Here is a 14,659-nt window from a genome sequence, read left to right as displayed (position 1 = left end):
GCCATAATTGGAGCGGAATGATGTTTGGCCACTACCTCCTGGTGCTCAGTTTCAAGAAAGGAGACAGAGGAAGAGCACCATGAAACCTGCAGGGGTCAGTATATGTATGTAAAATACCAGCCCTCCCCCACCAGGGCCTATGCTCAAAGATGGGAATGTACATACTTCTTGGAACGGCCACTTCTACAAGAACCTGAACCTTGAAAAGAAGCTGCAATCCCTGCCCAGAACACCTAACCACTCAGCCGCCCCCAGGCCTTGGGAAACCCATGCCACACCTTTAAATGTCTGGGGGGGCGGGGCCTTCTTAGTAGCTGTCTTCACCTCCATACAGCTTTGGGAGAACTACCAGGTGGCGGTGGTGCAGAGGGTGTCTTTGAATCTTTTCTGGCAGGCCAGAATGGCCCAGACCCCACGCACCTGGCAGGCACAGAGAGGAAACCGCCCCTGTGCTCATCCAGGATAAGGAAGGCTTAATAGTCTTTTTAGCACTGGGGAGTTAAGGTGGCCTTGGAGGTTCCCTAGCAACTGTACACAAGAGGAGATACCCACTAATACTTAAATGCAACCATGAGGATTACTGAGTACTGCCTGCCCCTGCACAGTCTCATGGCTTTTGCAGCAGGACGGAGGTTCTTTCCTAGCTTCTTGGTGCTGTGTCTGTCTGTGGCTCTGGGCCATTCGGTCCTCCTCAGGAAATGTGCTGAGGATACAGGAGGCAGAGGCCCTCCCTGGAAATCTGCTGGAGAGCCACACAAGGACAGAGTGGGACCACTCAGTGCCCCGTGGCAACTGGGGAGGAGGGGGATGAGAAAAGCTTCCCAGGCCCAGGGGAGACAGTGGACCAAGCTGATACCCCCCACCCAAAACCTGGCAGATGCAAGTCCTAGTCCCACTTGAAGACACCTGAAGGTAAGATGTGGGGGAGGCTGGAGCTGGAGCTCAGCGTGAGGGAGAAGATGGCTGTGTGAGTGCTGTGGTTCCCAGGCCCACCTGCCTATCCTAGACAAGGGCTGGTGGTTGTAGATTTGTCTGGGACTTAAAGCCACCCTGATTTTGGCTGGAGTCTGAGCGTTAGTTCACCCATTCCATGATTGTGTCTGAAGGTGAAAAGCTCTTAGTCCTATTGCCTCCTGTCTGAGGTACCCCTTCCCTCTCTTCATGCTGTCTGCAGACACAGGCTGGGAAATCACGCCGCCAAAGCACACACTGGAAGAGACAGACAGTTTCAGCCCAGGGCGATACTGGCTTCTGCTGCTCTCACCCAGCATGCAGGACTTCAACAGGTGAATGGTTGCTATGGGACAAGGTGCCCACAAGCAGATTCACAGATGGTCAGTGAAAGGGTGAGGGCTGGGCAGTTGGGGGATTCAATGTGAATACTTGGAGCTACTGTTCAGAGTACCCAGGAGGGGGCACAGAGAAAGGAGGTTGAGTCTCTATGGAAACAGCAACTAAAGACAGCCTTGCATTCACCTGACCACAGTGTTCTGGTGTCTGATCTCTAGCGGGTGTTCATCGTGGGATAGAAGGGGTCTGGCCCATCCCTGCACTGTCTTCTTTCTCTGAGAATCATTCACCCAAACGTAATCTCCTGGACTCAGTAGTCTCAAGGATTGGACTCTATGGTGCCTGTCAAAGTCCCTCTTCTCATGGGTTTTTTATTAAATCTTCCTTCTCTGGTCTCAGGAAGTCACATCAACAAGGGTTGAGTTGGCCAGAGAGGGCTGAGATAGTGGATCTCACCCTCTGTTTCTGTATCCTCTTCAACCACATTTTGTGCAGCACTAGACCTAATCTGAAGCTCTCCTTCCTGGGGTGGGGCAGTGCAAATGCCACCTGCTCTCCCCCACATCCAAGTCCTCCCTGGGGCACAGCAGCAGTGCAGTTCGTAACTGCAGTGAGGCCTGGATCTCATTTTGGGCCTGTATGTGCCACAATAATACAATCTGCCAAATCTAACCTTCCTAACGGTAACTAAGTCTCAGGGGTGTGTTGGTCAGGCAGAGCTGCTACGCTACCCGGCACGGCTATCAGGCTTACCTGGGTCCTAATTCATCTTCACACCGCCAGGTGAACTCCCCGAAGCTCTCGTAGTGCTGGTTGTAGTGGTAGAGGACCCGGTGCAGGCTGGGTGAGCCCAGGTCCAGCAGAGTGTTGTAGGCTGTCTGCTGCTCCTTGCCGCTGGTGTAGCCATTGAAGAGATTGTAGATCTTGTCTGCTATTTCTGGGTAGGATGGCAGAGAGGGCTGTCAGTGCGTTTGTCAAACAGAAAGGAAACGTAGCCTCAAACCAGGTCAGATATCAAGTAAAGAACCCTGGGGCAAAATCCTGAACCCACTGGGGTCCGGAGCAAACTCTTACTGACGTCAATAAGGCCAGGATTTCCCCCTGGGTGTCCTGGAATTTACACTGTGTCACCAGGTCATATTCTAGGAGGAGGGATAGTGGAACATACAGGATCAGACTTGTGGTCCCTCTAGTTCAATGGCATGCCAATACCAGCTGCTGTAGAGGAAGGTGCAAGGAACCCTGCAACAGGCAGTTATGAGGTAACCCACGCCCAGGTGAAGATGCCTCCTAATCCCCATCACTAAGGCTGGCTTATGCCTTGAAGCAGGAGGGTTTCTATTCCTGTCGAAGCTCATGGACTCTCTATTTCTTTTGTACTAGCTATAAATATGTCCAGCCCTTTGGGGACTTTTCTAACACTTCGCCATCAGCCTGAACAACCAATGGCAAGACAAGTTTCCATCCACTCACCCTCCCACCAGCCTCGATCCTAACCTAGAGGGACTCCAGTCACAGTTCCTGCAACCATTCACACCCTGGTCTTTCTAGTGAATCAGGCTTCCAATTGGTGCTGGCTCTGGTGCTCGGTTTTCGGGCGAGATACCACACTCTGAGAACCATAAATGGACAATGCTGTCTACTGGGGCAGCGAATTATTGCTGTAGTAATGGGAATGAGGCTGAGATCTGACACTTGAGAGAGGCTACCTAACTGACAGCCATCATGTGGGAACCACTTGATTACTGCTGAGTGGGATCTGAACTGGTTTATTCAAAAGAGTACGACTGTCACCCCCATCACCAGTCATCCCATCTCACACTCAGAACAATGCTTCCCATTACCTCCCATCCAACCAAAATGAGATGTTATTTTTAAATAAACACACTCATTCCACCTGCACAATCTAGATGTATTGCCCTGATTCCCACTGCCTCTAACAAGGTTCTGTCCCGGCATGAACAACGGAGAAGCCGCCGTGCGTCCTCAGGCAATAATTACATCAAGAGCCTCCAAAGTCCCCATAACCTTTGAGATCAGATGCCTGGAGCCCCAAGAGGGTGCTTTGTTCTCATCATGCTTTATCGTCATTATTTACTAATGACGTGCTGTAGGTAGGCGTGGACAAAGATGACGACAAGGGCCCAGAACCTCAGATGTTTAGGTGCCTAGTTCCCATTGAGGATCTGGGCCAAAAGTTCCTACCCCAAGGGTCTTGCAGTCTGAACCAGACACATAACTAGAGACAGGCTGGATCTGAGAAGCTTCGACCCAGATCCAAACACCACCAGTGTTTTTAGGGGTGTTCAGTTCTGGAGTTTCAGGTGTGCCTGTTACAGAGATGCCAAAAACAACCAGGGCCTGGATTCCACCCAACTTCAGAGCCATTCACACCTATGGTTTGGCTTGGGCATATCTCTTCAACTAGCCCAACCAAAAAAGAGTGGGGGTTCGCCTGCTCTGTATTCTGCTTAACCATGCTGTGACAATCCACTGCAGTGAAGTCCTGCATGTCAGACCAGGGCTTTGCCGGAGGGGAGGGCACCCCCTTAAGCACTCCCACTGTTACCTTGAGCCTTCACATCATCTACCACTGGGCATGGGGTCTTGACTGTCACATCACTTGACCTGGAGCGTCTCCCCGTGTTATCAACTCCCCAAAGCGTGAACCTGGAGGAGAAGAGAGATGTTGTTATCACAGCACAGAGACGACAGACAGACTGGGGAATCTGGCGTTCAAACACGCAGGTGCACATGGCAGACCCCCATCAGGAGGAATGTATGCAACTAATTGCCTTGGAGATAAGGGGCTGTCCTACTATGCATGTCACTTCACTCTGCTTGACACAGATGCCCCAAACTGACCTGTGCTGCTTTTCAATGCAGACCCAGTGGAAGGTGAGAGCTCAATTCAAGAGGTTTGGCATCTCCTTTGCAGCACAGTGACCTCAAGCTTGTGCAGGCAGTTCTCTGCTGGGGCTGGTACTTGAGGCACTGACAACCCTGCCAATTTACAAGAGCCCTAGTGCATGATGCAGAGCAGAGCCCCGGCCAGCAGCAGGGAAGAGCCAGCTAACAGATGAAGAGCCTGCTGTCTCCATCCTGATGCCATCTGAGGTGCTCACTGTGCGTAAACTCCATCTTGGGCCCAGCCTTGGAGGAGGGGACAAGGAAAGAACAGAATTACAGCAGCCTTGGTGAGACCACATCATGAGCCACCTCCATTGCAGCCAGGGCAGCATGCCCACCTCGACTCTGGGAGTGGGGCTGTAGGTAGGTCAGGCATCAGTCCAGGAGCTCAGTGAGAGTCTACATCCCATGTGGACTGGAGTCAAACTGTGGGCCTGGCAGAAAGTGAGGCTGGACAATACCATCAAGCAGGTGTAAGAAGGGCGGGAGTTCAGGATCTTTCCAACACTGCCACGTGTGCTCTGCATGGCTGCTGCTGGGCTTCACATCTCTGAATCTACGGATCCACGGAGCACAGCATTGCCATCAGCAGCTGGGCCATGACTGCAAAAGGGAAATAACCCTCCAGTGCAGATGAGGGGGAAACCCACATGCTGTTGTGCCTGGATTCCCCTCTCCACTGACACCCCTGGGGGATAAAAAACTGAGGGGGATGCACCCTTTGCAGCCTGTGTAGGCCCAGCTCCGGGCATACATCAGGGGCTCCTTGCCCCTCACAACCTCTCTGTGTGCCACCCTCCACCCCAATCTATTTCAGAGACTCCTTCATACATGGGGCTCTGGGTGCCCCTCATTACCTCTGCCCATGCCAGCTGCTCTGTATGCCCCACATCCCTAATCACACCAATCACTCCCAGCCCGTTTGCCAGGGGCTTTGTCTGCCCCTTCCCCCATGCAAAGGGCTGTGTTCCCTCCCACTCCCCTTCCTCCACCATTATTCCTTCTGTCTGGGAGAAGAATAATTCAGGGTGTAAGCATGTTAAACCCTAGGGGAGGTAGGCAGAGATGAGATGGAGTATCGTTAGGCTGGAAGACATTAACAGGTGCCATCAAACAGTTCCTTGGTCTTCAGACAACTGCAGAGGTACATGAAGCTGTCGCTGTGCTGAACACCTGATGGGGCTCCATTTGTCCCCATTTAGGTTTCCCCATTTTCCCCAAAATCAATAGGGTTCTGTCCCTTGAGGTCTTGAACTTTTTCCGGACTCGATCAAACACAGCATTCAAGAGTTATCGCGTCACCGACAGGAAAATGCCGTCCAGCTGAATGGACAGCCCTGGCAAGGTTAGCCAACACGGTGGTAAAAGACAGTTACTCACCTTTGTAACTGTTATTCTTCGAGATGTGTTGCTCATATCCATTCCAGTTATGTGTGTGTGCGCCGCGTGCACGTTCGTCGGAGATTTTTTTACCCTAGCAACACTCGGTGGGCCGGCAGGGCACCCCCTGAAGTGGCGCCGCTATGGTGCCGGATATATACCCCTGCCAGCCCCGCCGCTCCTCAGTTCCTTCTTGCTGGCTACTCCGACAGTGGGGAAGGAGGGTAGGTGTGGAATGGATATGAGCAACACATCTCGAAGAACAAGTTACAAAGGTGAGTAACCGTCTTTTCTTCGAGTGCTTGCTCATATCCATTCCAGATAGGTGATTCCCAAGCCTTACCTAGGTGGTGGGGTCGGAGCGAGACGTTGAGGAATGTAGGATCGCTGAGCCAAAGGCGGCATCGGCTCTCGACTGCTCGACCAACGCATAGTGAGATGCAAAAGTATGTACGGACGACCAGGTAGCCATGGGGCATAGTTCCTGGATGGGAACGTGGGCCAGGAAGGCGGCGGACGAGGCTTGAGCCCGAGTAGAGTGGGCGGTGAGATTGCCAATCGGGACGCAGGCCAAGTCGTAGCACGTCCGGATACAGGACGTTACCCACGATGAGAATCTCTGGGAGGAGATGGCATACCTTTCATACGCTCCGCTACCGCTATAAATAGTTGGGGGGAGCATCTGAAAGGTTTTGTCCTCTGAATGTAAAAGGCGAGGGCCCGGCAGACATCCAGGGTATGTAGCTGTTGGTCCCTGCGCGATGCGTGAGGCTTCAGGAAGAAGACCGGTAGAAAAATGTCTTGATTAACGTGGAAGGCAGAGACCACCTTGGGAAGGAAAGCCAGGTGTGGTCGTAGCTGTACCTTGTCCTTGTGGAAGACTGTATACGGGGGGTCAACCATCAAAGCACGGAGCTCTGATACTTGTCTGGCCGAGGTGATAGCTACGAGGAAGGCCGTCTTCCAGGACAGGTACAGCAGCGAGCACGTGGCTAACGGCTCGAAGGGAGGGGCCGTGAGCCTAGTTAGTACAAGGTTGAGGTCCCAGGTAGGAGAAGGGGGCTTAACCGGAGCGTAGAGTCGTTCCAAGCCCTTAAAGAACCTCGAAACTATTGGGTGAGAGAAAGTGGAACTGCCCGACTCCCCAGGATGGAAGGTGGAGATTGCAGCCAGATGCACTCTTATTGAAGAGAGCGCCAGGCCTTGCTCCTTGAGGTACGATAAGTAGTCCAAGACAATAGGGACTGATACAGCTGCAGGAACAAGGTTACGCTGTGTACACCAATGGGAGAACCGCTTCCACTTGGCGAGATATGTCACCCGCGTGGAAGGCTTTCTGCTTCCCAGGAGGACCTGTTGAACCGGGGTAGAGCAGCGCAACTCAGATCGGTTTAACCAGACAGCAGCCACGCTGTCAGGTGTAAGGACTGAAGGTCCGGGTGGTGAAGTCTGCCGAAGTCCTGTGTTATAAGATCCAGGCAGAGTGGCAGTGGTATCGGATCCATCAGGGATAGGTCGAGCAGCATGGTGTACCAGTGCTGCCTCGGCCACGCCGGAGCGATTAGGATCAGCCTGTCCCTGTCCCTGCGGAGCTTGAGCAGGACTCTGTGGACTAGGGGAAAGGGTGGAAAGGCATAGAGTAGACTCCCTTTCCAGGGGATTAGGAATACGTCCGAGAGTGAGCCCGGGGAGCGACCCTGCAGGGAGCAGAACACCTGGCATTTCCTGTTCTCCCGGGAGGCAAAGAGGTCTATCTGGGGACAGCCCCACTTCCAGAATACAGAAAGGAGGATGTCCGGACGGATGGACCATTCATGGGACAGGAAGGACCTGCTCAGGTGATCCGCGAGAGAGTTCCGGACTCCCGGGAGAAAGGAGGCTACCAGGTCTATCGAGTGGGCTATACAGAAGTCCCACAGTCGCATCGCCTCTTGGCAAAGGGGGGAAGACCGTGTCCCTCCTTGCTTGTTTATGTAATACATGGCCATTGTGTTGTCCATGAAGATTGCAACACAACGGCCTTGTAGATGCTGCTGGAAGGTCTGGCACGCCAGTCGGACCGCTCTCAGTTCGCGGACATTGATGTGAAGGTCCAGCTCTTGAAAGGACCAAAGGCCCTGGGTGCGAAGGTGCCCTAAGTGTGCACCCCAGCAGAGAGGAAGCGTCTGTTGTCAGAGACACCGAGGGTTGTGGCGGATGGAATGGGCGACCGGCACACACTAGGGAGGGTGTCAGCCACCAGTTGAGGGAGCCCAGCACATTTGGTGGGATCGTGATTATCATGTCCAAGGCATCCCTGCGTGGACAATAGACCGAGGCGAGCCAAGTCTGAAGAGGGCGCATGCGGAGTCTTGCGTGCTTTGTCACGAAAGCGCACGCAGCCATGTGACAGAGTAGGGCGAGGGTGGTGCGGACAGAGGTTGTTGGGAAGCTTTGTAGTCGCTGAATGAGGGAGACTATAGACTGAAACCTCTGTGGAGGTAAACTGGCTGTCGCAAGATTGGAGTCCAGCATGGCCCCTATGAACTCTATCTTCTGCGTAGGAAGCAGAATGGATTTGTCTAGATTGATAATCAGACCTAGATGGGTGAACAGGTCCTTGATGACATTTACATGTGCGGTAACCTGACCCTCAGAGGTCCCTCAAATAAGCCAGTCGTTGAGATATGGGAAAACATGTATTCGACGGCGGAGGTAAGCGGCGACTACCGCCATACATTTCGTGAATACTCAAGGGGCCGAGGAGAGGCCAAAGGGGAGGACCACAAATTGGTAGTGTTGAAGATTCACTACAAAGTGTAGGTACCTTCTGTGTGGAGAGTAAATCGCGATGTGGAAATATGCGTCCCTCATGTCAAGAGCAGCGTACCAATCTCCGGGATCCAGGGAAGGGATGATGTTTCCCAGGGACACCATGCGGAACTTGAACTTCCTGATGAATTTGTTCAGTGCTCGTAGGTCCAGGATGGGCCGGAGGCCCCCTTTCGCCTTGGGAATTAGGAAGTATCTGGAATAGAACCCTCTGCCCCTTAAGTCCTCTGGGACCTCCTCTATAGCTCCCATCGCAAGGAGCCTCAAAATCTCCTGCAGAAGGAGTTGCTCGTGAGAGGGGTCCCTGAAGAGCGAAGGGGAGGGAGGGCGGGAAGGAGGGATCGAAACAAACTGAAGATGGTAGCCACACTCCACCATGCGGAGGACCCAGCGCTCCAATGTCAGCTGGGACCATGCAGGGAGGAATGCGGCAAGGCGGTTGGCGAACTGAAAAGGATCCTGGGAAGTAATTGGTACAGTGCTTTCGGGCGCACCCTCAAAAGTTTGGCTTCGGTCCCGCCGGTGGCTTGGTGGGGCCGGAGTTGTTACCCCCCTGAGGTCCAGACTGTCGTCTGCGAGAGGTACGGCCTCTCCTTCTGGAGAAGTCCTGTCTCGGTCGAGACAGGGGGGTAGGGGCGTTGAGGTTGGGACTGGAAGGATCGTCTGAGTCTGCGGCGTATGCATTCCCAGCGAACGCATGATTACGCGATTGTCCTTCAGACTCTGAAGCCGAGGGTCCGTCTTCTGGGAAAAGAGGCCCTGGCCATCAAAGGGTAGGTCCTATATAGTATACTGCAGTTCAGGTGGCAGACCTGATGCCTGCAGCCACGATATACATCGCATGGCAATCCCAGAGGCGATGGTCCCAGCTGCTGAATCAGCGGCATCTAGTGAGGCCTGGAGGGAGGTCCGCGCAACTTTTTTCCCTTCTTCCAGGAGAGCTGAGAATTCCTGGCGGGAGTCCTGCGGGATGAGCTCTATAAATTTCCCTACTGCCTCCCAGGTGTTATAGTTGTATCTACTCAGGAGGGCTTGCTGGTTCGCAACCCTGAGTTGGAGGCCTCCCGCGGAGTAGATCTTTCTTCCCAACAAATCCATGCGCCTGGCCTTCCTCGATTTAGGCGCAGGGGCTTGTTGGCCATGGCGTTCCCGTTCGTTGACGGACTGAACCACTAACGAACAAGGTGGAGGGTGCACATACAGGTACTCGTACCCCTTGGATGGAACCATATACTTTCGTTCAGCCCCTTTGGCTGTAGGTGGTACGGATGACGGGGTTTGCCAGATTGTATCTGCTCGAGCCTGTATGGAGCGAATGAAAGGAAGGGCCACCCTTGTTGGAGCCTCCGTCGACAATATGCTGACAACCGGGTCGTCTACCTCAGGAACTTCCTCCACGGGTAAGTTGATGTTGAGAGTGACGCGGCGCAGGAGGTCCTGATGTGACCTGAGGTCGATTGGGGGCAGTCCAGATGTAGCCGTCCCCGCCACCGCCTCATCTGGGGAGGAGGAGGAAGAAACCCCGGGGATCAGGGGGTCTTGGAGCGACTCCTGGTCCTGTGGAACGTCCTGAGGCGGCTCTTGTGGGTTCGCGACATGGGTTGGGGATTCTTCCGTACCCGCCGGAGGAGGTCTGCTCACCATGGTCTCTGGCGCCCGATGTTCGGAAGGGCCGGAGCACGGTGGTAGATATGGGTCACCTTGGCTCTGGTGGTGGGCCCAAGGTGTCCAAAAGGGCCACTGATGAGGACCTTGCTGGTTGTCCGAATCTCCGTATGATGCAGTTTCTGCATGGGAGGAGATCGATGGTTGACGAGACGGCCATGGTGGGGCGGAGACTGTTTGAGAGTCCCTGCATCCACTGGAACCGTCCCTATGCGGTGCCGGAGAGCGGTACCGAGAGCCCTGACGGTGCCGAGAGTGCGACTGGGAATTGCCGTGCCGAGATCGGCTTCGAGAAGTACGGTGCCGTGAATGATGTCGAGATTGGGAGCGGTGCCGGCAGGATCTGGACGGTGACCGGGACCTTGAGCAGTGCCGCGAGTATGACCAGTACCTCGATGGGGAACGGTACCAGGACTGCGAGCGGCCGCGGGATCGATGGCGGGACCGGGAGTGTCTGCGGGACCTGGATCGGGACTAATGAAGTTCCATGGTACCGGGCGAAGAAGGCCTCACGAGAGCCGGCTTGCCTAGAGATTGTGGGACCCGCACCGGCGGTGCCGGGGGTCGAGGAAGCTCAGGCTCTGTCAAGGCGATCAGGTCCCGTGCCGCGGAGAATGTCTCCGGAGTGGAGGGCACGATAAGCTCAACCACAGCACGCACCGGGGAGCTGGTAAGCACCGGACTCAACGACTCTTGCGAGGCCGGAATCAACGGTGCGGAGGACGTCGGTGCTGTGGCAGATGACAGTGCCGGGCAGTGCGACTTGGCTAAGTGCTCGGACTGCGGTGTGGATATAGCAGCCGCAGGAGGCTTGCGCTTCTTGCTCCGAGGTGAGAGCGAGCAGTGCCGGGCGGGAGCTTGGGCCAGTGATGGCTGGTGACTTGGAGCCTTCGCTGTTGGCGTGCGCTCCAGTGCCGAGGAGGCACTTGTTCCCGGTGCCGCTGATGGTGCCGAGAATGGGGGAGTCAACGCTGCCTCCATCAGTAGCTGCTTCAGGCGAACGTCCCGCTCTTTTTTAGTCCGGGGCTTGAATGCCTTACAGATGCGGCACTTGTCTGTAAGATGAGACTCACCCAAGCACTTAACACAGGAGTCGTGGGGGTCTCCTGTGGGCATCGGCCTACGACAGGCCGCGCACGGTTTGAAGCCCGGTACCGGGGAAGGGGCTAACCCCCGATCCCTTAAAATTATCTACAAAAAACTATTACAGAACTTATAACTAAATACTAACTACAATTGAAAATTTTGAACTATATACACAATTACACGAGAAACGAGTGAATCGCTAGGGAGGTGGAGATCAGCTAAGCTGCGCTCCACAGTTTCAACGACCGACACGGGTGGTAAGAAGGAACTGAGGAGCGGCGGGGCCGGCAGGGGTATATATCCAGCACCATAGCGGCGCCACTCCAGGGGGCGCCCTGCCGGCCCACCGAGTGTTGCTAGGGTAAAAAAATCTCCGACGAACGTGCCCGTGGCGCGCACACATCTAACTGGAATGGATATGAGCAAGCACTCGAAGAAGAATGATAATTTAATATTTGTGTATCGTTCCAGGAGCACATCCAGCATGAACCAATAGGGGGGTGCTTGCCACGCAAAGTGATGGAGAATGAATGCTCCCTTCCTCCATGCCCCCCAAAAAGATGAGGAGACAGTTTGGGAGTAGCCAATTAGAAGCAGCAGTGCTACTCATGAGGTCGGGCATAGCCAATTAGAGGCAGCGTCACTCACGTGTAGATGGTGTCAGGCTCCAGGCAGCGAATGATCAAGGAGATGGTGGTGGACAGCTTGTCGGGTACTTGTGCCGGCATCGCACAGGGGGATTTGGCTCCAGAGATGATGTCATCCACCAAACTCAACACCGTCTCTAGGGAAAGAGGGGAAAAAGGAGATTTTAGGCAATTATCTTCCCATGCCCAAGAACCTAAGCAGGGGATGGTGGGTGAGGAGAGGCTACAATGGGTCACAAGACCAGCCAACCAAGCCTGACACCTAGTGATGGATCAGACATTTCCTAGAGGGTCAGGAGCAACGAGGAAAGGACCTTGTAACAGGCTGACTATTGGTGATTTGGAGTGGTGCATCGTACACTACCCCTCGTGTGACATTAGCTAATTGGGAGCTATGGAAGGGAAGAAAATGCATTGGTGGGAGGGGTAGGAAAAATGTTTATGTTGCTCTTTTGTCCTGCCTTGACCCTGAGCTGCAGCACATGATCAAGGCTCTTAGGCTGGTGACCTCTCTGCTAGAGGGCAAGTGGAAGCTCCATGGAGCTTTTTCAGTTGAGGAAAAGCCTTAGTGTCCCCACTGAAGACAGAGAAATACAAATAGCCTCCTAATCACTGAGTCTCCAGCATAAGAAGTGAGGATGGAGACTGGTGTGATTGTGAATGAAGGTCACTTGCCTGTAACCGGATGTTCTTTGAGATGCATGGTGGGCTGTCTGTATTCCACACATGGATAGGGATGCACCCGAAGCTGGAAATGCTAACGAGCGGTGTCTGTTGGCCTGCAACAGTTCTCCTCGTCCCCCAGAATGAGGGAATAAGAGCCAGTGCAGGTTGACGCCTTTCTGGTTCCTGTTCTTACCACGAATCCAGTAGGACTGGAAGCAGAGGGGAAGGAGGACAGGCAGTGGAATATAGACAGGGACCACACATTTCAAAGAACCTCCAGTTAGGGCTAAGTAATCTCCACTTCTTCTTCAAGCGCTGGTCCCTATGTGTATCCCATGCGTGGGCGGTGGACAAAAGTATTCTGTCAGGAGGAGGGTGAGAAGATGCTGGCAAGACAGGTGTGTTGAAGCACTGCAGTTCCCATTGTGGCATCTGCAGTCGAGGCCCGAACTGGTGTGTTCTGTTTTGGGAATGTGTGACTGGAACTCCAGTCTGCTGCTCTGCGTGTGTCTGGTAATGGTACTTCCTGCAAGGATGCTGGAGAAGCAGCATGTGCTCTGGTGGAGTGATATGTGCTCATTGGGAGCACGCCATGATGCACCCAGGAATCCATTTAGAGTCCCTGAGAGGATATAGCTCGTCCCAGTGATCTTTGCGCGATAGCAAGAAATTGCCTAGGTGATTTTCTGAAAGATTTGGTTCTCTGCAGGTAGAACGCTAAGGCACATCTGAGGTGGAGGGAATGAAATCTCCTCTCCTCTCAGCAGAGGCACAGGGTTTCGGGAAGAAAACAGATACATGGAGTTCAGAAATAACCTTGGGGAGAAATTTAGGGTACAGGCTTTCAGACCAATAAGAGATGGATTTTGGAATGCCGCAAATAAGCGAAAACGGGCAGCTATGACCCCAATCCAGCAAAGTATTTAAGCCTGAGCTTAAGTACTTTGCTGGATGGAAGCCCACTCCTCACCACTGAAAGCATTCTGCTCCTGATTTCACCCTTTGCTACCAAGTCAATGCTGCAAAAGGCAGAGCTGTGATGAGGGTGTTCCTCATCCAGCCAGGAATGAACTCTATTGGCTGCCAGTGCCACCCCACCCCCAGAGCAAAGGAGGAGCCCGAGCAGAGCCCTGTTCTGGCTGCTGGAGGAGCAGCACCCTCCGTCACTGCCCTCACCAGTCTCCACTTTGGAATGATCCATCCGGTCGGTGATCTTCTCCTGACGGATGAGGTAATCGACAATCTGCACTCCAATTGGCGGTTCTGAGTGCTCCCATTCCAACACCACCAAGGTACTGCTGGGCTCGTGCACCGTGGAGAGCCGCAGCCTGAGGAAGAGGGAAAACCAAGGTGGGTCAGGCCCTGTGAATAGGCAGCTCCCACCCGTCCCTAACAGTGTCATTCTTTTCTTCCCAATCCTCTTCAGTGTGGGGCTGGCTTCACCCATTGCTCCCTCTGAGCTCCTGGAGACTCACTGTCCTCATGGGCTGGGTTGTGCCCTGTGCCTCCCAGGAAGCAGAGCTGTGAAGATATGATCCGTAGGGTGGGAGGCAAAGGTGACTGGTGGGAGCCTTGCATGGCTGCCTGCAGCCCAGAATAGCCACTGCACAGAGCCCAGGGCCAGCTGCTTCCCCTCCTCATCCAGCCCACCCTGTGCCTAAGTTGCTCCTGCACTGGGGAGGAAAGCTGCAGCACCAGTCAAGCCTGGTGTAGTTTTCATTTGTGCAAATGTCCCACTGATTTCTGAGACCGCTCAGCCCTGCCTGGGGAAGGCAGCTGGTTTCAAGCGAGTGCTGCTGAAACCTTTATGCCATGCTCAATTCCCCCGCATGCCAGAAGGTTGTCAAGAGGAATCAGGGATCAAGGCCTTCTACAGGGTGGAGCAGGGGAAGCTCAAGCTGCTGACGCCACCCCAGCTTCCAGCTACATGCTGGTTCTAGGCCTCTGGCTCTGGCACCTTACACCAGCACCGAAGTCCCCTTCAAGAGGAATAATCTCTGCAGAGGAGGGGTGAAATCAGTGTGGGAAAGACGTACACCGGGTGTGGGAGGGGTGCGCAGGTCGGGAGCCCGTCGGTGCCAAAAGCACTTGAGTCGCACCGACACCAGTCTTCAATGACATCCCCACTTCCGGAACACCACAGGGTGCTCATGGTGGCCTCCTGCAACAGCTGAGATAGAGACAGAGGGTTAGGGCCAGGCAAG

General features: G+C 54.1%; 1 protein-coding gene across 3 annotated transcripts in view; it reads right to left on the bottom strand.

Annotated features, from left to right (window-relative positions):
- ASTN1 (astrotactin 1) overlaps window positions 1–14,659 on the bottom strand; it is a 192,362-nt gene that overhangs the window by 5,719 nt on the left and 171,984 nt on the right. For 2 of the 3 annotated variants that reach the window (XM_032804803.2, XM_032804804.2), the window contains exons 18-22: window positions 14,492–14,625; window positions 13,632–13,783; window positions 11,791–11,926; window positions 3,860–3,960; window positions 2,044–2,227 (exon numbers count right to left, since the gene is read on the bottom strand). In XM_032804803.2, coding sequence (XP_032660694.1) covers window positions 2,044–2,227; window positions 3,860–3,960; window positions 11,791–11,926; window positions 13,632–13,783; window positions 14,492–14,625 — 707 coding nt within the window. Of the gene's footprint in view, window positions 1–2,039; window positions 2,228–3,859; window positions 3,961–11,790; window positions 11,927–13,631; window positions 13,784–14,491; window positions 14,626–14,659 lie in introns of those variants that run through there. The other variant, XM_075067914.1, reaches the window with a different exon arrangement.

This window comes from Chelonoidis abingdonii, chromosome 7, assembly GCF_003597395.2.
Source record: "Chelonoidis abingdonii isolate Lonesome George chromosome 7, CheloAbing_2.0, whole genome shotgun sequence".
In the NCBI taxonomy this organism is placed as follows: domain Eukaryota; kingdom Metazoa; phylum Chordata; order Testudines; family Testudinidae; genus Chelonoidis; species Chelonoidis abingdonii.
The sequence above is the reverse complement of the archived record's forward strand: the minus strand, read 5'-3'. Positions and strand labels throughout refer to the sequence as shown.